This window comes from Monodon monoceros, unplaced genomic scaffold (assembly GCF_005190385.1).
Source record: "Monodon monoceros isolate NGI ecotype Baffin Bay Population unplaced genomic scaffold, NGI_Narwhal_1 Super_Scaffold_21, whole genome shotgun sequence".
NCBI lineage: Eukaryota > Metazoa > Chordata > Mammalia > Artiodactyla > Monodontidae > Monodon > Monodon monoceros.
In genome coordinates, this window is record NW_021703778.1 from 90,754,189 (window position 1) to 90,775,613 (window position 21,425).

Sequence of the window (21,425 nt, forward strand, 5' to 3'; positions counted from 1 at the left end):
TTTGAGGGAGAGAAAGTCATGGACATATAAACAGAGGAGTGAAAGTGAGGACAAATAATCACAGACCACTAGAGTAAGTTTTTCGTGCAAGAAAGTTGGAAAGCCATCTGTTGAGAGGCTAAAGCATCTGGATGTCAGTAGTGTATAAATATTCTCATGTTTTTTGGTGTGTTTTACATATTTAATAAGCCTTTAAATTTTAACCCTGCTACTCCAGGGACTAGTTGGTAATAAATAAGTGGAAATTGGACATTATTATCCCTATCTAGGAATAAGGGAATAGAGATTCTATCAGTGCAGAAGGAATGAAGGGTAGCAGTAGGGGAGAATTTTAGGTTCTTCAGAAGCCAAGGCTGGCTCGCTGAATTTTGCAGTGAGTTTATCTAAATTCAGTGGCAGCCTCTTAAATAATCAAGCAACTTCTTTTAGCAAGAGACATAACAAATAATATTTGAGGTCAATTTAATCACTGTTTCATGTTTAATAAAAAGTGTTTAGCCTCTGGAATGCTGTCAACAGGCAGAAGTTTCTGCCTTTTTGTATTGTGGGTAGGTCATCTATTTCTAAGTGATGGAAAAAATGCTTATAAGTGACTGTGAGTCACCATAAGAGGTGATTAAGCCGTTGTGTTTGATGTAAATCTTGACTATGTTAAAGGTCCTAACAACAATAATCCAAAATAAGAAGACTGCCTGCATCCTTAATATTCTGTTCAGGGACTTCCCTGGTAGCAGAATGGTTAAGAATCTGCCTGCCAATGCAGGGGGCTTGGGTTCGAGCCCTGGTCCAGGAAGATCCCACGTACTGCAGAGCAGCTAAGTCCATGCACCACAACTACTGAGCCTGTGCTCTAAAGCCCGTGAGCCACAACTACTGAGCCTGTGCGCTGCAACAACTGAAGCCTGTGCACCTAGAGTCCGTGCTCCACAACAAGAAGCCACCTCAATGAGAAGCCCACGCACCACAACGAAGAGTGGCCCCCGCTCGCCGCAACTAGAGAAAACCTGAGCAGCAACAAAGACACTAATGCAGCCAAAAAAAAAATTTTGTTCAAACTAAATGATGTCAACAGCCAAAACAATATGAGTAACTTTCTTTCAGTGGGGCTCTTTTTAGATAAAGTGCACTTGCCTTTTCCTGAAGAGTCAGGAAAGTATAGATGAAATAGTAATCTTTCACTGATAAGAATTATAGAAAAGGTAATATAATATGCTAAGGATTTTGTAAGGGAGTTGATAATCTTTTTTTTTCCCAAGGCTATATATCAGTATATTATAGAGTCTTAAAAGCTGATTCACATTATAAGGGAAGTTCCAAGGAAAAGGGGGTGAGCCACCAAAAAATAAGCTAGCTCTGGTAGATGAAGGCAAGTGTGGGTAGGTTAAGTGACACAGTCCTGCATTTTAGTCCCTTATTCTGTATATTGCACACTTCTAGGTACTCATAAGAATCACTAAGATAAGTAATTCAAAGTATGATAATGATTTTGTTCACGATGAGTGCTGTGAACACTACCCACCAGGGTCACTTCCTGTCTGTCTGTAATCCAACAGGATTTTTAGAGGGGCTGTGGACTTTGTGGGTAGGCTTAGCAACGAAGGCAGCTTGAGAATCTTCTCTAAATGTAGTTGCATTGCTCTATGGGGAATTCTAAATTAGGGAAAAGCAGATTCAAAGCCTGAATTTCACAACTGCTAACATTCCTTAGCCATGTGTGTAACATGCTTCTAGGATGTTGAAGCCAGAAAATGTTGCAACTGTTTGTACTGAAAAATTAAAATGAAACTGTTGTCTAGTTTCCTTACTACTATACTATTCTTTTTCCTTCAACATTAAATTTTAAAGTTTCTTTTTTTCAGTCTATTTATTTGTTTTAATATTATTTACTCAAACGAACCACATTTTGTATTCCAAGAGTTTAGTCCTCCAAATATATATATATATATATATATATATATTTTTTTTTTTTTTTTTTTTTTTTTGCGGTACGCGGGCCTCTCCCATTGCAGACCACAGGCTCCGGATGCGGAGGCTCAGCGGCCATGGTTCACGGGCCCAGCTGCTCCGCAGCATGTGGGATCCTCCCGGACCGGGGCACGAACCTGCGTCCCCTGCATCAGCAGGCGGACTCCCAACCACTGCACCGCCAGGGAAGCCCCTCCAAATATATTTTGTGGGCATAGAATTACAGTGCCCACAATGTTTAATATTTGTCTAATCATTTATAGAAATGTAAATGTATTGTGGATTTTAGGACAGTGCAGGATTAGGTCTACTTTTCATTATCTTTTCAAAGAGTATTATGGGTTTTTCAGTCACTTTCATGATGGAAGCTTTCATTGTAAACATTCATTAGAGCCATGTTCCACTTTAAAACATGACCTAGTATTAATTTAAAAAAATACCTTGACCCTTGCTTCTTCATTCTCAGAGTGTTGTGGTTTTTGTTTGCTTGTTTGTTTTTTTAGATTTAAAAAAAAATGTTTTCAGGATTCTCTTTTTCCCTTGACATCTTGTACCCTGTATATCAAAGATGGAAGAAAAACTTCCAATAGAGCAGGAATTTGAGCTCACATGGGGCTGTTGAAGCTGTGCTGTGTAGCTGTGGAGCGTGTCAGCATCTCTTTTATCTAACAGCTTTTTGGGTTTTTTTGGTTCTGTGCCTTAGCCTTGGCTATGTGTTTTTCTGTTTCTGTGACCCAGAAGAACTAAGAGATAGTAAAACTTCACACACTTTTGTATGGCCAGGATTCCATTTTGTGAAAATACTAGTTCTAAGCACTTTGTATTTGCTCAGTATTTTCTAAAGTGATTGATAGCCTCCTTCTCTTGGGCAAAAATCTGACTTTAATTTAAATTTCAAGTGAATATATCAGATCTTCTTCCAAATAGAATTCTATATTCAGAAATATTTCATCTTGTCCCATGGTATCCAAATAGTATTTCCAGATAGGGGATTTAAAAAGGGGACTACTTAATTTCCAGGGCCAGGAATTTTTAGTGTGCCATGGGTAGAAGTCAAGGACATAAATAAGGGAGGATATCACAGGTCACTAAGTTATGTTATCAGTTTATTTTTATTTCCTGAGTCACATACAGGGTCTTGCCTGATGGGGGTACTGTGGACACAGACATAGCCCCTATGCCTTTGGGATGGTGGCATCCAGCTGGATGTCAGACAAAATTTTTCCCACCACCACCATTTTACCCTATAGTTTGGGATACTCCCCATCCCTCCCCATAGTTTAGTAGTTGCAGAGAGCTTTTAACTCACTACAGATGACTTACATTATCTCTGAGTCATCTCTTTTGAGATTCATTCCTATTGCATCAAGCAACTGAGTCTGTAGTTCAAGGAAATAAGCCTCAGTATTTTCTATGCGATACAGAAATACTTGGAAAGGGTCAGCCAACTGGTGCTGTATGTGTGATTGTTAAGTACTGAAACCCAGACAAATCTTGCACTACACCAATATATGAAAATAATGCAACACAGAATTAAATACAGATAATCCATAGCTAATGATGATATTTGAGACACTGGGTTGTGTAACTTGCCTAGTCAGCAAGTACCTCACTGGGGAAGGATTCATCCCAAACAGACATTCTATCATTTATGGGCTGGCTTTTCTTAGAACTCCAAGTAACCTTTGGGAGCTGTGATTCTGAACATACAGGGAAACTGAGTATTTTAAAACTGCTCCATGGAATGAAAAGCAAATTGGGGTCACTGTTAACTAGCATTTTCATTAGGTCTTAGAAGTAATAGAAATAAATGTGTTTGCTTACAACCACACTATATTTATTCTGTTTAGTCCATTTCTTTTTCATGTCAACTATGAGCGAGGCACTGTGCTAGGCAGAGGTAAATACCAGTTAAATGTGGTCTTTGACTTTAAGAGATGAATCTAGTGAAGGATTTATGTATGTATGTATATATATGTCTCACACAAATAACTGTCACGTGTACCCTGATACTAATGCCAAAAATAAAGCATAAAGAGAGCTGAAGGTAGCAGGAGGGATGATACATTTATTTCCATCTGGGTCACTTCGGGAAGGCTTCACATACGGTGACATATGAACTGAACTTAAATAGAATTTCAACCATGAGGAAAAAGGGCATTTCCAGACTAAGGAAGCCAGATGTAAAAAGGCACAGACGTGGGAAGGTACAAGACATTGGGCAGTGGGGAGTAGTTTAGCGTAACTGGAGCATATGGTATAGAAGAAAGGGGAATAACAAGTAGGGTGAAGGCAGATTATGGTGGGCCCATGAATGCTTTGTGATTGCTCCAGAGGGCTCTATATTAGATAAGGGAAGGATAACTATCATATTTCACTTACTTGGTGCAATTTGCTTGGACAAAACAGAAGTTGTAATAGACCTTGAGGGGAGCCTCACTTTTTGCTGGTGATATACACCAAAGATGGAAAGGGGCGTGTCCAGGAAAATAAAGTTACACTAGGTCTGCAGGTTTGTGGATCATACTGAGTCTTCCCCTCAAATTTTTTTGTGACAGTGAAATTGGGTTAAAATGAACATCAGAGACAACTTTGAAATAGAGAAGAAGTCTCAGAATGGAAGGTTTGCATTAGGGATATATAAACATTTGCCTTTATTTTTTCAAGTGCCCAGTTACCCTTTCATGATTATAGTCATAATATATTAAGAACCTTGTGGGGCTTCTCCCTCCCCTTTTTTTCCGCTAGTGGTAGTGAGCTTCTGTTCTGTCTGGGAAGCAGTAGGTGGAGGGGTTAAGCTAAAGGCTCTGGATCTAGTCTACTTGAGTTCCCATCCTAGCTCCATGCCTACTGCCTGTGTCACTTTAGAGACCTTGCTTAACATCTGTAAGATATGGGAGTGACAATAATAACACCTACCTGAAAGGCTATAGTGAGGATTAGATAAGCAAAACCAGGTAAAATACACAGAGTAGTGATTGTCACTTAGTAAATGTTCAGTAAATGCTAGTCATCATCATTATCACTACTGCAAGGTGAACCTAGACCCTTTGTTTTACGCCCCTGGGTGTGTGAATGTTTGATTTTATTTAGTATACTTTAAAGGATTGAGAGGCACTTGCTGAAACTATTTTGAGTTATGCTAATAGCTCTGTTCACATGCTACTGCTTAAAAAGTAGGACTTAGGGACGTGTTCCAGAACTGACCTGTCTTCTCAATTTGTATTCTAAGACAGTGGTTTTTCAACTGATGGGGTTGGGTATAGGACAGGAGACCTAGGTGTAGACATTAAACAGGTGGGGCCTGGACTCCCTACCCTTCTTTGTTAGCTAGAATAGTAATTTTTTTAAAAATCTATTTTATATTAGAGGGATTCCATATAAGAGTTTTCTTGAAAAAAGTGTTCCAGTGCTTTAGAAATAGCATAAGGGTATGTTCTATAACAGTGTAAATGTACTTACAAGTCACACCTCTTAAATGCAGATTTCGATTTACTAGATATGGGGTGTGCCCCTCAGTTCTGCATTTCTAACAGACTTCATGTGTTGCTCATCTGAGAGCCATGCTGAGATAGCATGATTCTAAGGGACCCTGCCCTGCCTTCCCTCTGGAGTGGTTGTTCTTAGCTCTAGAAATAGGGTGTCTATTGCAGTCATCTTTGGAGCTTTTTAAAAATAAACCGGTCTAGGCCCTAACCCAGACCTACAGAGTCAGAATTCCTGGGGTGGGACCCAGGAATTTTAATCCCGGCTGAAAATCACTACTCAGATGCCAAGAGTACATCTTGTCCATAACCCCTTTGGTTTCTTCAATAATTTTTAAAAATAGTATCTACTAGAACTGTATGGGTCTAAAGACTTCCTAAATGTTAAAAGCCATAATTTTTATTTTATTAGTTCAAGCAGAATTAGAGCTTACTTTGGTTAGTGGTTATTGACCCACTTGAGAATACTGGTGTTCATATTTATTTAATTAAGGGAGGATACTAAATTATGAGACTTCTGGGAGGGGAAGGTCTACATTTGGTTTCTCTTTTCTCTTTGCTGCTTTAAGTGGAAAGGAATTCTTGGTTTACAAGGTTCCAAGAAATTTAATCATACTGATGGATCATTTTCTGAGCTTTTCCTAAATAACCCAAGTAGACTTGGGTTAGAAATGCCCTTGGTTTCTACAGAGTGCCAAGTGTCAGGAAGAACTGGGTAACGGTTGGCCTTTCTGTACCATAAGTCCTTCTTAATGCACAGGAGTGCTAACATGACACGGTTCCTACAAAACACAGTAAAGTCATCCAGCAAGCAGTAGTCATCCAGCAAGCAGTAGTCATCCAGCAGTGGTCCTCAGGCATGGGAGTGAATTACTTACAGACTATCAGACTATTGGGGGATGAATGAGAATGCTGTGCCATCCTTGAAAGACATTTAAGGGACTTCAGTGGTGGTGCAATGGTTAAGAATCCGCCTGCCAATGCAGGGGACATGGGTTGGAGCCCTGGTCCATTATGATCCCACATGCTGTGGAGCAATTAAGCACATGCAGCACAACTACTGAGCCTGTGCTCTAGAGTCCGCGAGCCTAGAGCCTGTGCTCCACAGCAAGAGAAGCCACTGCAATGAGAGGCCTGCCTGCGCACCGCAACAGAGTAGCCTCCGCTGACCGCAACTAGAGAAACCCTATGCGCAGCAAAGAAGACTCAACGCAGTCATAAATAAATAGATAAATAAAGTTTGTTTAAAAATAAAAGACATTTAACTGCAAAACTCAGCAAATAGTTACTAATTAACCAGTCTCAGCTGCTGGCTTTGAAAAGAATATATTAAGCAAGACTCTTAAGATGGATATTAGAAAACTGTTAGAAAACTTTTTGATATAGAGATTGTTAAGTGGGGATAGATTTTTTTAAATAGATTTTTAAACTAACTTTTCAAAAGTGCTATGACTACTATCAAATCATTTGTTAGAATTTGTCTTTTTATTTTAAAAAATAGAATTACATTTTATGTTAAATCATTAGGTGTTTTTAGGATCATAGGAGAACTGAAATAAGAATGGAACAGTTCTTGAAATTAACAATTGGAAAAAATAAGGCTTTTCTTTCCGGATGAGCATTTGATTAAATTAACTATCTTTCCCAAATAGCCTGGAGTTCTAGAGAGATGCCTAGGATAGCTTTGGTGTAGCCAGAATTTGTGAATGAAAGAAATACTGAATTGCCTTTTTAGCTCAGTCTTTATCTTATAGATGTTTTTCTGTATTGTCAGGATATAGCTATTCCTCTGTTCTGCTTTTCACTGCTGTTTCCATGTCCATTTACTTGTTTTGAAGCTATTTACTGAAATAGGATCTAAACTCAACTAAGCCTTCTGAAATCCCACTATTCCCCTGGGTGAGAGAGCAAAGGCTTAAAGCAGCAAATGGGAAAGATTCACTTCCGTTGCCTCAGTAACAGGTTGTCTATGATCAGTGTTGGTTTGATTATGGCCTAGGATTAATATCTCTAATGTTGTTCTGACCTTGATATATAAATTATATGAACAGCAAGATCTACAAGAAGGTTCATTCATCAGTCCTGTCACTAAAGTTGGACATTCTGGTTCAAAAGGCAAAAGAGTGCAGTGCCTATGCAGGAAACCCACCTTTTGGTTAAAGTTCAAATCTGTGGACTGTCTCTCTATAATCTAGGTATTTTGTTGTTCTGGATGGCAACATCTCCTGATTGGATTAGCTGCCCAGGTATAGTGAGCCTCTAAAGACCATCATGATGCTGTCATTTTTCATCTTCTTTCCTGAATTCCTCATCCAAACACCCCCTACTCTTCTGCCATTAACCCATTCCCATTATAGGGCTCTACCACTAAATGTGAAGCTTGCTTTAACTGAATACTTTCTGCCCCCCCTGTGATTACCAAAGCCCTTAAAGAACCACCTGGAGACAGAAGGAAATAGTGCAAAAAGGAAGAAAAAGAAATATATACACACACACACACACACACACACACACACATATCAACTTGCTCTAAGAGTGCTGCCACATACACTATACCAGTCATACCAAACTGTAACAACCTTCTGTGCTGAAGTACCCAGCCAGGTATAAGAGGTCCATAATGAGGATACTACAGTGGAAGAACATTCGACCACAGAAAATTAATTAATAGAAACATCTCCCAAATGTAGAAATGATTAGTCTTTTTCAATAGGAAAAAGGTTTCTTTGAACTGAAAAAACTGCTTCGTGGTGTTTCTTACAAATAGGCAGCTGTATTAGCTTTTTATTTTTTGGTTGCCTTGGGTCTTCGTTGCTGCGCGTGGGCTTTCTCTAGTTGCAGCGAGCGGGGGCTACTCTTCATTGCAGTGCACAGGCTTCTCATTGCGGTGGCTTCTCTTGTGGAGCACAGGCTCTAGGCATGTGGGCTCAGTAGTTGTGGCACACGGGCTTAGTTGCTCCGCGGCATGTGGGATCTTCCCGGACTGGGGCTAGAACCCGTGTCCCCTGCATTGGCAGACGGATTCTTAACCACTGCGCCACCAGGGAAGTCCCTGTATTAGGTTTTGGTAACAGTCCCTCTGCAAGTGGACTTTTTGAAACATAATCCATATAATTGGGGTAAAGAAAGGAAATCAGTGCTCATTTGGACATATCTGTAAGAGGAATTGCAGCTTCCAAGAATGGAGATACATCCCCTCTATTTTATCTCTTGAAATCTCTTCTCCATTCTTAAAAGTTTTAATTCCTCTTACAGATAATGCCAAGAACATTCTCTGCCATGGAAAGTTACCTTGTCTTCTGTTCATTCTGATGCTTAGGCCTCCCTTAACAGTGATGTATGCTGTGCTGGGAGAAGGGAGCTTAGGTTGTAAATTCAAGGACTTTGGTCAGCAAGAATTTGCTGGAGAGAAACCCATTGGGGTGGGTGTTGCTGAAAGAAAACTGGCTATTCCATAGCCATGAGAGACATCTGGTTAGTGACTGAAAAGCCATTTTGGTTTACAGATTTCGTTTTGTTTAGTTTGTTTTTTTACAAAACCTACAGAAATCTGCAGGAATAAGATTAGTTTCTAAGATGAAATTGAGAGTTGTTGTAATCTTCAGGGTACCCTCTATTTTCGCACCCTGACAATAAACTCATTTACGAATCAAATTCCTATACTTCTGAGATTGCTTTCTCCTCATTCTGGATAGAATGACTTGCCCCCAATATGGATGAGGTGGGTAGATGCTTGTGGAAATTAGAATGCAGTAATTTGTATCAAACTTATTATATCTTTTTACTCTGATTGGCAGGAATATGTGGTTTACAGGAAGCATACCTACATGAGGCTTGATGGCTCATCCAAGATCTCAGAGAGGCGGGACATGGTTGCTGATTTTCAGACCAGGTAATGTTAATAGGAATTACAAAAATGGTCATTTGATTTTCCTCTAGTTGAGGTGGTGAGTTAAAAGAAAGACCAACACATCTCAGATTGTTAAGCAATCATGATATAATTTCTGCTATTTTATGAGGTAGCTAGATCTGCTTATAGTGGTTTAGATTTGTGTGTCTGTGAAAGAGAGAGGAAATGAATAGTTGGTAATTTTAGTGCCAAATCAGTGCCTGTTTCTTTGGGCAATAAAAGAAATGATTTCTGAGTATGAACCAGGATCCTTATGTGAATAATATGTACATAGAAAAAAGTCCACAAGTCTATATTCCTAAATATTAACAATGGCTATCTCTGGGTATTGACTTACAGTTGATTTTCTTTTTGTTTTTGCTTACCCATTTCATTTTGTATAAGTTTAAAGACAAATACCTCCTTTTTCCTGCTTTCCCTCTAATATTGTAGTAGTACAGTGCAGTATGACAGATTGCAGTAGTGTGCAATCTATTCCTCTGGCAGCTCTCAGTTATAGTACTTCTCCCACCTGATAACGAGCCTATGAAATTTCAAATACTGCCTGCTGGATGCTGATGGCCTACAGAGCCATAATTATCCCAAGTGCAGGTTCTCATTGTAATAAGCAGGGTCTGCTTACTGCTCTCTCCAAGGAGAAAGCTGGCGTCTGCTAGTGACAGGTCTCCTGAACTCCACCCTTAATTTTCCTTAGACCTGGAGAACTAAGGAATAGAGTAAGATCTTAATGTTCTGTAAGTCAGAACAGTTCTGAGTTTTTGGTCTTTAATTGTGTAGTCTGTTAATATTTAACTTTGGAATTCTTGGGTAGAAAATTAAGCACATAGCCATTTGTATTTAGGTTGCAATTTTTAGTTTCTTTCATTTCAGTTTTAAAGCATGTTTTACTTCAGCATAAAACAAATCCGTAGTTCAACATAGAATATCCTCTGATTGAGAATTTTTGCTATTGCACGGTCCTTTATAACACAGCATGGGTAAGGAGATACATCCTGATGTTTTGGTTTGCAGTATATACTCAGACCAATAACTCCTAGGTTGAAACTACTGCATTCAGGTGCCTGTTTGACCAACAATGGAGGGGAAGAGCTGCTTTAGACCTATTTTAGTTTGTTACCTGAAGCAGGTAGTAGATGACCTAACTTAGCTTCTTACCTAGCAGAAGCTTTCGACCGATTCTTAAATTGATTATTTGAGTGAGACATGTATAATCATAGTAGTGCCTCCTAGCACTCTGTACTGTGTGCACCTCTCCCCACCCCCAAAAAAGTTTACCAGCTGATCTTTATCTTTCCTTGATTTTGAAATCAAATGAATTACATTTCACTATGTCCTTATCTAGTCCAACTTTCAGAGCTCCAAATGACAAGAATCTTACATACAAGATCTATAGACTGTATGTTTCCCCCAGGGTGCCTGTGTTTTCTCCAGGAATGCCAGCACTTCAGTGATTTGGGCACATTGGTATGAGGCAGCATGAGTTGTGTGTTAGAAGAAAAGCCATTAAGTAATAGATCTTTTGCCTATTACTGTTTGTGTTTTTTTCCACTAATATGTTCGATATTGTACATTTGAGAATCTCATTTATAGCAAAGCTAATTTTTTTTTCCAGTAACAGTTGGGGTCATTGTATATTATATAAAATGCCTGTTGAGGAAAATTTGAGAAATATTTGATGAAGAAAGTAAAAATCACCCACAATCCCATCACTGTTAACATTTTGGTTTATTCCTCTTGTCTTTGATGTGTGTATGTAGTTAGATTTATATGTTGATACCATATAGTAGAGATGACTGTATCCTCATTTCTTCCACTTAACAGTATATCATAAAGGTCTTCACATATCTTTAAAAAAGTCATTGTAATCATTATTTTTAATGATCAATATTCCATTACATTGGATATACCACCTTTCTGTTGTTAAAATCTTGAGTATCTTTGTTACAAAGCTTTGTCATCATTTTAGATTATTTTCTTAATATAGATCCAAACAAGAGAGATTATTGAGTAAAGGAATATGAATGTTTAAGACTGTGCATATTGTCATATGGCTTTGTAGAAAATTCTACTGGTTTAGAGTCCAATCAGAGCTGTATTATGTTGACTTCTAACAGTTTTGGCTTCTGAGTTGTAGAGCTACAATTTTTCTTCTAGCTGAAGCAATTCCCAGAAAACTGGACTGTGAGATCCAGGGCTCACCACATTTTACAGTGACCTTTTAGTGGAAAAAATCAGTAGATGTATCTAATTTACTACTTCTAAAATCTCTTATTTAACTTGTGATTACTTGGGCAATCACAGTAGCACACATTAGTCTTGAAAAGCTTAGCTTTAAAAGAAGGGTATTTTCACCATTAAATTATACTAGATCTGCTTAGTAAATATCTTGTTTTTTTGCTTTCCTGGAAAACCTTACTTGAGCATCCAAATTCTACAACTTCTAAGAATTACTTAGGGAGCAATGAGTTTTATTTAGCTACTGAGTAACAATCGTTTTAACACCTGCATCTGCATCTAATATTAGGTAAAATGAAAAAACAGACTAAAGTCTTCTTCCCTTCCTACATATGAGCTAGATGGTAGAGTTAGGATTGTGGCTAGGAAATAATCTCCTACCTCTCACGTATAGAATCTGAACTGTGCCTATGCTGATTAGGAGCTTGTCAGGCAGGTTCCTCCAAATGGTATCTAAATTTACAAATTTCAATGGCAACAGTAGCCCAATATAGAGAAAAAGACAGGTGTTTTTGAAAACAAAAAAGCATGACTTGCCAAATATTTTCATTATTATTAATGAAAAGACATCAAAAGAAAAAATTGTAGTTTCAACTGGAAAGCCCTGTGGCTCAAAGGTCAGCCAGAGTAAACAAGAACTCCTATAAAAAGCCATTTACATTCCCTTTATACAAGATTTATTTATGAGGGATCCTTCCAGGAAAGAGTCTGACTGAGACTAAAGACTGTTTGGCCAGGATGTCCTGACTGGGCAACATTCAGAACACGTGACCAGTGCGTGATCCTAGAAGCCATTCACAAGGTCTTTGCTCTGGGTTGCCTTGGCCTTTGCTTCCCTTCCTCCTACCCCATGACGTTTGCCAAATGGATCCCCCTGATTATCTGATTACTCGGGTGACCATTTGGAAAACATGAGAAAAAATGAGTGTAGTGTGGATTTTTCCTTCTTGGTGAGAGTATAAAGCTCCAGTATCTTTAATTCTGGCTCTTTTTCAGTCATTCAGCAAGTCTTCACTGCAGTCAGCTAGGTACCTAGCACTATTTGAGTATTTTGTTGCATAGTAGCCTCAGGGGCCATTAACTAAAGAAGAGTAAGAGTGAGACTTAGGCATATCTTTGCTACATGATTTCATAGGCTCCTTCACAGACCCCTGAAACCTGGTCTCTGTGGCCCCTTCCAGTAGAGACCCTGAGTTGAGATTCCTTTATAGCCCCCTAGAGGGCACCCAGACCATCATGTTGCCTTCTGGGATTCTGTTTTCTTCCTTTTAGTCAGCTCCCAAAACATTAATTCACATTATCAATACTAGATTTATTAAGTAGAAAGGAACTTCTCAACAGTTCAGTTTAGATGTGTTTTTGTTTACATATGATCCAACAGTGTGATCCAGGATGGACACTAATTTCCTTGATTTTTAATCACCCAGGGTTCCCATAATCCTTATTTTTCCATTACAGTATGATGAAATTACACTGAATGCAGCCAAACGTTGCTACTTACCATCTACCTCATCATTAAAAGCATCTTCTCAATAAATAGTTAATATCCCCCAAAAAACATTTTCCACCGTTAATGTTTCTAAGTTTTGCTACTAATTTATTTTTATCTATATTCCTTTCTCTAGTGTTTTTTTCTGTATATAGTCCTTGTTTGTGAATGATTACCACATCTGGGGACTTACCTCTCTGACTGTCCAGACTATGGAAATGACCCATCTTTTTGCCTCTACTCTTTTACTATAGATCCCAGCTGCCTTCTGTCTCCCTCCCTGTGCCATCCCTGTTCCCCCATCCCCACACCAACAAAAAGTCCTAGGCATCGGGTGACTCCATCAGCTCTTACACAGATATCGGAGAGAAGCCTCTGACCCCTGCCTCTGTGTCCACAGAGCAGGAAAGAGAGATGTATGGGACTGAGCAATCTTCCTAAGGCCAGAGTGGGAAGGATTGTTCTATAGAGATTAGTATGGCCCTGGAAGGCTACATCAATTTTTATTTGAAACCTTATTGTGGTTAAATATTCTCCCATGGGCTGTGAGGTATCAAGCTTCCATTTATATCATCCCATATCTATGGGAAAATGTGTTTGTAAACTGGCAGATGCCTTTTAACTTTTTGGTTTGCCCTTTATGATTTAACTGTGAAAGATGACATCTTATAAATAAAATTCTGAAATATTAAACTTTATGATAAAATTCAAGGATAAACGAGCAGAACTTTCGTGAGAGTACAATACTTTTGGAATTATGCCCTACAAGAAGCCTCCAAACATGATCTGTTATCCATGTCTGCCTCTAGGAAAGCTGTGTTTAATTGAAAGCAAATTAATGGACAGATTTCTACTAGGACCTACCCAGCTTAGGGATTAACCAGGATACTTACTTCAGAATAGTTCCTTCACTGGTATTCATGTTTGACATTGATATGTCATCATTTAGTCACTTCAACTATATTCAGAGCATCCTCATTTTATAGCACAGGAAACAGACCTTCAGCAGCCAAGTGACTTTACCAAGGAAGAACAGCATCAAGGGATGAGAGCATCCTGATGTCAGTGTGTTTCGTTTTTCTTTATTTTTTTTTAAACTGGAACCCACAGAATAAAATTCATCTTACATTGGGATTTAATACATATCTACCATATCTGAAATCACAAAACAATACTTATCCTTATGACCTTTGTTGTATTATAATATTTTCTAACCTGTTCTATTTCTTTCTTTAATTTATGTGGTCCAGACTCACCAAACTGATTTCAATGATAGGTGTGACCTGACCAATGATAGGTGTGACCTGCAATTTGAATAACACTGATATAAATGAATTTCTACTTTTATTCCTCATTATAGTCATAGAGAAAGGGGGTGAGCAGCTTGATTTAGAGGGCTGTAAAGTTTGTTTACCAGTATAAGGCAGTCCCTTTCCCTTAGAAGTGTTCTGGAAAATAACCTCAGGTGGCAGGAACATGAAAATGCAAGATAGTCTTGAAATATATTTATGTTATCTGCAGGAACTGGGCTCAAACCGAGCCACTAGTTGTATGTGTATACATAGATAAATCTTACAGTCGAAGACTGCTCTTTGTGATCTGGCATGGCCCTTGTTCCTAGAAGATATTCAGTGAATATTTGCTGCCTGAATGAATGACAGTGGCACTACTGATTTATTTGTAATTCTGGGTTTCTTTAATAGGATGTAGGATGTAGAGGGAAAATGAGAAAACTGTCTTGTTTCTGTTAAGGGTTATGTTGGCATTTGTCAAAAAGTACTTTAATTTCAGCCTGTCTTCATGGATTGATCCTAACTTCAACGTAATACTTAGAAGTCATAACCTGAGTCTTAATCCTGACCTCGGGTCATTTTTCTGGGACTAACTTTCTTCATATGAATTTTAGTGCTTTGGAGTTAAAATCATTAGTTCCCAGATTATTGGAAGTCATGATTCTTTGGGGAAACACCAGGAAATACTGACTTATTTGTCCCCTCTGTATGAACTGGGAATAGTTTGACTTGCTAAAAATATGACTGTTACAGAAAGAGAGGTTTCTACTTCCATAGCATATTTTTCTGTTACATTTGCCAAGTGTTTATAATTATATTCCCTATCAGTCAATATTAGTGGACAGCAAAAGTTTATCTGCAAATTGGAAGGTGACTACCATGGTTTGATTTTAGCAACAGAGCACCTTTGTACAGTGTGTCAGAGAAACCTGGATCAGGTCGGGGTAACCACCAAAACTCTTTCTAGGCCTAGACACTGTTCTTTGTCCAGAGATCCCTCTCTTTTGCCACATGCCATTTTTCTTTTTCATTTTTTCCTCTTAAAATATCCCTCCCTCTTCTGCAGGAATGACATTTTTGTGTTCCTGCTAAGTACACGAGCTGGAGGACTGGGTATCAATCTGACTGCGGCAGATACAGTAAGTAACAAGAGCACAAAAATACACTGGATATGCGGTTTTTCTACTATAAATATGTTGTTTGGTTGGCCTTATCCTTTATTATATGTCACAGACTTTCTATTTCTTTGTCTCTTGTTGTGTTAAAAGACAATAGTGGCACTTTGCCTGGAACTGGAACATTTTAGCTTTCCTTTTGGGCTTTTCTCTCCCTTCTCTTATTCTAAGTTTCTTACACGTTTATTCAACACATATTTAGTAAATGCCTCCTATGTGTCTGATAGTGTTTTAAACACTTGGAATATGTCAGTGAATAAACAAACTGGAAAAAAAAAACCAGTCAGCTCAACTAACCAGATGTGTTTGTTTTAGGAGCTATAAGTGAACAAATCAAAAAGTTGTTTTATTACTCTTATGCATTATTCCATCATAGGAAAAACTCATATTTTTGTATCCCGAACTTATAAACATGGTTGGAGAGCAATGAAATTGGTGATTTAAAAAATAAAATAAAAAGACATCCCATCAAATTATCTATCCTTTTATGCCCAATCTTCTTGGAGGAATACTTCAGCATCTGAAAGGGAGAAGAAAAGAGCATTCCTTTTGTATCTCAGATTTATTCCCAGGTTACAAATATATTTAAAAACAATATCAGTAACCCTGACACATAAAAATGCATAAATGGGAAATTGTTTTGTAGAAGGCATGATTCTGCAAATGTCATTTAATGTGATTGTTGTGGTACCTCTCTGTGAAATACAGAGCATCAGAATCCCCACAAATATCAGGAGGATGCAAACTCTGGAGGGTCATGGAGAAATGAATGAAGTACAAAGGTGAAGAAGCTTGAATAAATTCACAACAGTAGAGCTGGAACTAGATCCCATGTTCCTCAGGTTCCACTTCTAGGCTGTGTTCATTCTTTCTCCTTGTTAACTGCTACACTGTAGAACTGCCTGCCTTCAAGAATGAAAAACAGATTCTGTAACATCACGAAGTAGAATATCAACCATAGGATTCAGCTGTACCTTCCTCGGCATCTAAACCACTTCAGCCAATTAACCATGCTGGGACACGGTTCCAGGGCCTGGGGACTGCTGGAGGCATAACTGGGTAGATTCTGTATCTTATGTGCACATCATCAGCCTCAGTCATCTTAAGAGAAGGCAGTCATTGGTGGCAGTGTTGTTCTTGTGGGTTCTCTGATGAGGTAGCTCACTTGGTGTCATATCAGCAACCTTTCTTTTTGCCCCTTGGTTCTCTACTCTAGTTTTCAAGCATACTGTCCCAGTTAGTCATACTCTTTTTTTTTTTTTTTTTTTTGATGAATTATTTTGGTTGTCAGTTTGTGTGTGATAGAGGGCAGATTCCATAGTTTTGGGGTTTCTTCAAATTAGAGAAATGAGACCTGGGTTTGAATCCCAGCTCTGCTGTTCACTATGTGAAAGTGAAACAGTTGCTTGACTGCTCTAAACCATAGTTCCCTCCTCAGTAAAATGAATATAATAATCCTTCCTTCACTCATGGTTGTGAAATGTCACCTAGGAACATGTGACCCCAGTGCCTGCACATTAATAGCCCTCAGGGATCCTGTGACCCTTGTAGCCCCAAATGAGAGAGCCAGGTCCAGGACTTCATTATTTATACTGGGCCCCAAATACCCCTCCTTTCCCCTAGGCCTTGTCTGCCTGGCTCTGTGCTCAGCTCTGCTGCTGTGGGAAAGCTGGGGTTGGGAGTCCAGGGAAGGCTCTGGATTCCCAGGGCGGGTGAAAACAAATTCACACATGATGTGAATTGAAGGGCCAGAGTTGGGGATTGGGAGCCTCAGAGGAGGAAGAGAGCCGATTGGGGAGGAAATACTCCAGAGCCTTGCACTGGTTCAGCCCTGCTGTGTCCTGGAGGCATGGCTGGAAGAGGGGTGGAAACTCTTAGGGGCTTCCCAGGGGGCAGTAGCTTCTTCTCTGGCACCTTTGTTCCCCACCAGGTTTGGTTGATATTCCTCTCCTGTGTCTCTGCACAGCCCCCAGGAACTGGGCCTGAGTTTATCTCTGGATCTCCTGCTTCCCCTCCTCTCTACCCCCGACCCCGGGAAGCCTTTGTCTCAACATCCCAAGCACAGTTATCCTTAGAGAGGCCCAGGTACCTGTGTGAGAACGCCAGGCAGGTGGTGATCAAGCTAGGACGTGAACCCAGGAGTGAAGACTGGTAGTCCTGCCGCACCAGGGTGCTTCCCTCATACCAAGAGGTGACCAATGGGGGAAGTTGGGCACAGATTGGAGGACGAGTTATTTGGTTCCTTTAGGGGTCTTGAGACACTGTTTAGCATGTGGGTGGTCTCAGTCATTACATTTATGTAGTCTGGAAGGCCCCACGGCACCCCCCTTCACATCCCAAGCTTTGCTCCAGCTGAGTGAAGCCAATGCATATTTTTTGTTTTGTTTTGTTTTTTGGCTGTGTTGGGTCTTCGTTGATGTGTGTGGGCTTTCCCTAGTTGCGGCAAGCAAGGGCTACTCTTCATTGTGGTGCGCGGGCTTCTTATTGCGGTGGCTTCTCTCGTTGCAGAGCACGGGCTCTAGGTGTGCAGGCTTCAGTAGTTGCAGTGCGCGGGCTCATTAATTGTGGCTCGCGGGTTCTAGAGCTCAGGCTCAGTAGTTGTGGCACATGGGCTTAGTTGCTCCGCGGCATGTGGAATCTTCCTGGACCAAGGATCGAACCCGTGTCTCCTGCATTGGCAGGCAGATTCTTAACCAGTGCGCCAGCAGGGAAGTCCCGCCAGTGCATATTTGAAATAGAGGGAGGAGCACGTAGGAACTGACCCAGACACAGATTCAATTCAGCAAAGTGAAAGTTCTCTCCCAGGTTAAAGGGGACTCTCTGACAGCTGCCTAGGAGTTGGCAGCAGTGGGCCCAATTAGTCTTACTCTTAATGTGAGTACAAGATTCATCACTTTCTGCTAGCTGATCTTTTGGACTCCAGTCTCAGTCCCTAGCCCCATACCTCCTCTGTTAGTTTTTATACCCTTCTTTATTAACCATGCTACTCCCTGGCTTAAAACTCTTCAGGGAGTCTCTGTCATCTACAAGATAAAGTATAAGCTCTTTTACACATACAAGGCCCTTCATTTTGTGGCCTTTATCTCCCTTTCCAGCCTAATTGCCAGACTGTTACTCCTTCCAAAATTTATGTTCCAGAGGCGGGGAGAGGTTGGGGGCCTAGCATGGAAGAATGGTGAAAAGAAGGGGCTTTCAACAGTTGACTGCAAAGCACTGGGAGAGTAAGAAGCTGCCCAGTGTGGCGCCAGGGCATGGGCCGCCTCTGCCTATGTCTAGGGGAGGTACTGCTCTCTCTCGGGGTCAGTGGATTTCCTGGCGACGCAACCATCATTTTGAGGGGGGACTCGGAGATCTTCATTGCCACTCGCCACCTCACCAGGCACCAGATTCCAACCCACCCCCCTTTCTCCATACGATGAAGTCCATCACCTCCCACCTAGATCCGGATTTGGGTCCACTTGGCGTCTTGCCACCAGGTCCAGCCATCAGTGTGGGGGCAGTGGGTCAAAGACGGCGACACGGACTCTGAGATCCGGGACGTCAGTAACCTGAGGAGGGGAAGGCTGGCGTACCCTCCCTACTTTCCACCATCTCCCTCTGCTCTCTCCCTCCTTTCCAGTCCCAAACCAGCTCACCGGAGTTGAAGCCAGCCCTCCAACTGTTTGAGCGTGGGGCACAGGCTGGGGGTGGGGTGGGGATGGGGTGGGGGGCTGACTTCACAGTGACTAGCAGGTTTGCTAAGGGTTGGGTCTGTTAGGCTCTATCTAGGGATCTGGAGTGCCCTTTGGCACTTGGCAGGTACAGGTGAAAGCTGTGTCCGGTGCTCTCTGAAGGGCCTGTGGCCTGTGACTTCCAGGGGTCCAGTGGATGGATGGATGGATGGATGGACGGACGGACGGATGGATGGGATGAAAGAAGTGTTCCCATATTGGGGTACAGGGAAATCATTCTGGCTCTGACCTGATTTCTGTGCTAACTACAACAGCCTGTTTTGTGGCCTCAAACATACATTATACATGTGCTTTAATCGTTAAAGAAAAGCATGCATTGTCCAGAAACAAAGACGTCATTTTTCAAAGAAGAAAACAAAAAAATTTATGTTATGGTAATAACAATTGACTTGTTTCCTGAACCCACCATACTGTATCATAATATTACATTAACAGCTCCCTCATCATAGATCTTTGTCCTGGGCACTTTGTCTTCTCCCACCTGGTAAACTTCTGATTGTTTTTTTTGCGGTACGCGGGCCTCTCACTCCTGTGGCCTCTCCCGTTGCGGAGCACAGGCTCCAGGCGCGCAGGCTCAGCGGCCATGGCTCACGGGCCTAGCCTCTCCGCGGCATGTGGGATCTTCCCAGACCCGGGCACGAACCCCTGTCCCCTGCATCGGCAGGCGGACTCTCAACCACTGTGCCACCAGGGAAGCCCTTTCTGATTGTTTTTCAAAACCCAATTCAGGGTCAGGGGTTGCTGTTTTATATGGGCTGGTAAAGCCTCTCTGATAAGGTGAAATTTGAACCAAGATCTGAAGAAAGTGAGAAAAGCAAGCCAGTTATGCATCTGGCAGAAAAGAATAGCATTCCAGGGAAAGGAGATAAGTACAGAACAAAGCCCTGAGGTGAGAACATCCTTGGCATAATCAAGCAATGAAGCAAGCCCTTTGTAGGTGTAACAGAATGAATGAGGGCAGAGTGGTATAAAATGAGTGGCAGAAGCAGATTGTGTGGGGCTTAATAGGCCATGGTTAGGATTTTGAGGTGGGAGCCTACTGGAAGAACTTGAACAGAGGAAGAACTTTAGCTTGAGCTTAAATGTGTCCTGGCTTCAGGGGGGTGGGGTGGAGAAGACTATAGGGAAGGAAGTAGAAGCAGGAAGTTCAGTTAGGAATTAGACACAAGACGATGGTGACTTGGACAAGGATTGAAGCAGTGGAGGTGATGAGAAGTAATTGGAATTTGCATGTATTTTTAAGGTACAGCCAATGGGGTTTACTACTAGATTGGATGTGGATCATGTGGATCAAGGAGAACTCCAAGGTGTTCAACCTGAGCAGCTGGAATGATGGAGATACCAGCGACTGGTTAAGGGGAAGGTGTGGGGAGGAACGGGTTTGAGAGGGGAAATCAAGAGTTTGGTTTGGGGTTTGTTAAGTTCAAGACTCTTAACCAGACATTAAGTGGCATTGTCACCCAGGTGGTAGAGCGTGGAATTTAAGAGAAAGTTTGAGGCTCAAGATGTATGTTGGAATCATCAGGTCACAGATAACATTTAAGGCCATGGAGCTGGATGAGGTTACCTGGGGAGGCCTAGCATTGGTTCATTTGATTAAAATATCTTTCCCTTCTTCTCAGCCTGCCTATGTCAGGTTTGGCCTATGGTTTCTTAAGGAATAGTTCACCTAGTCATTCATTTGAATGGCCAAAAAATAAGCAGGTTTGAGTGGGGCAGATCTGCATCATGCTTCTGGTTTTCACAGTTTGCCTTATGTAGGTAAGCTGGTCCTGCCAGTCAGAAAGAACCAAAGTAGGCCCCTAACCCCGTAGCTAGAGGAGTAGAAGTAGGAATTCTCTTTATATCCTGGGGCATAGAGAGAGGCTCTGAATATTCTGAGTCCCCAGTTCCAAAATAATTTACATGTAATTTTGAGGGGAGGGCTGAGGGACTCATAAATTAGAACCTCCTGGAATACTCAGAAGAAATGAGACCACAGGATTGAAATGAGTGGGCTTCCCTGGTGGCGCAGTGGTTAAGAATCCAGCTGCCAATGCAAGAGACACAGGCTCGAGCCCTGGTCCGGGAAGATCCCACATGCCGCAGAGCAACTAAGTCCGTGCGCCACAACTACTGAGCTTGTGCTCTAGAACCTCTGTGC

The 21,425-nt window shown here is 41.0% G+C and overlaps 1 protein-coding gene across 3 annotated transcripts in view; it reads left to right on the forward strand.

Moving 5' to 3' along the window:
- The window catches only part of INO80 (INO80 complex ATPase subunit), a 129,806-nt gene that overhangs the window by 94,018 nt on the left and 14,363 nt on the right, over positions 1–21,425 (forward strand). For all 3 annotated transcript variants that reach the window (XR_003795805.1, XM_029236942.1, XM_029236943.1), the window contains 2 exons: positions 9,248–9,342; positions 15,443–15,515. Coding sequence is in view for 2 of the 3 variants with exons in the window: in XM_029236942.1 (XP_029092775.1) it covers positions 9,248–9,342; positions 15,443–15,515 (168 nt within the window). In the remaining variant the exon portion in view is untranslated. The remainder of the gene's footprint in view (positions 1–9,247; positions 9,343–15,442; positions 15,516–21,425) is intronic.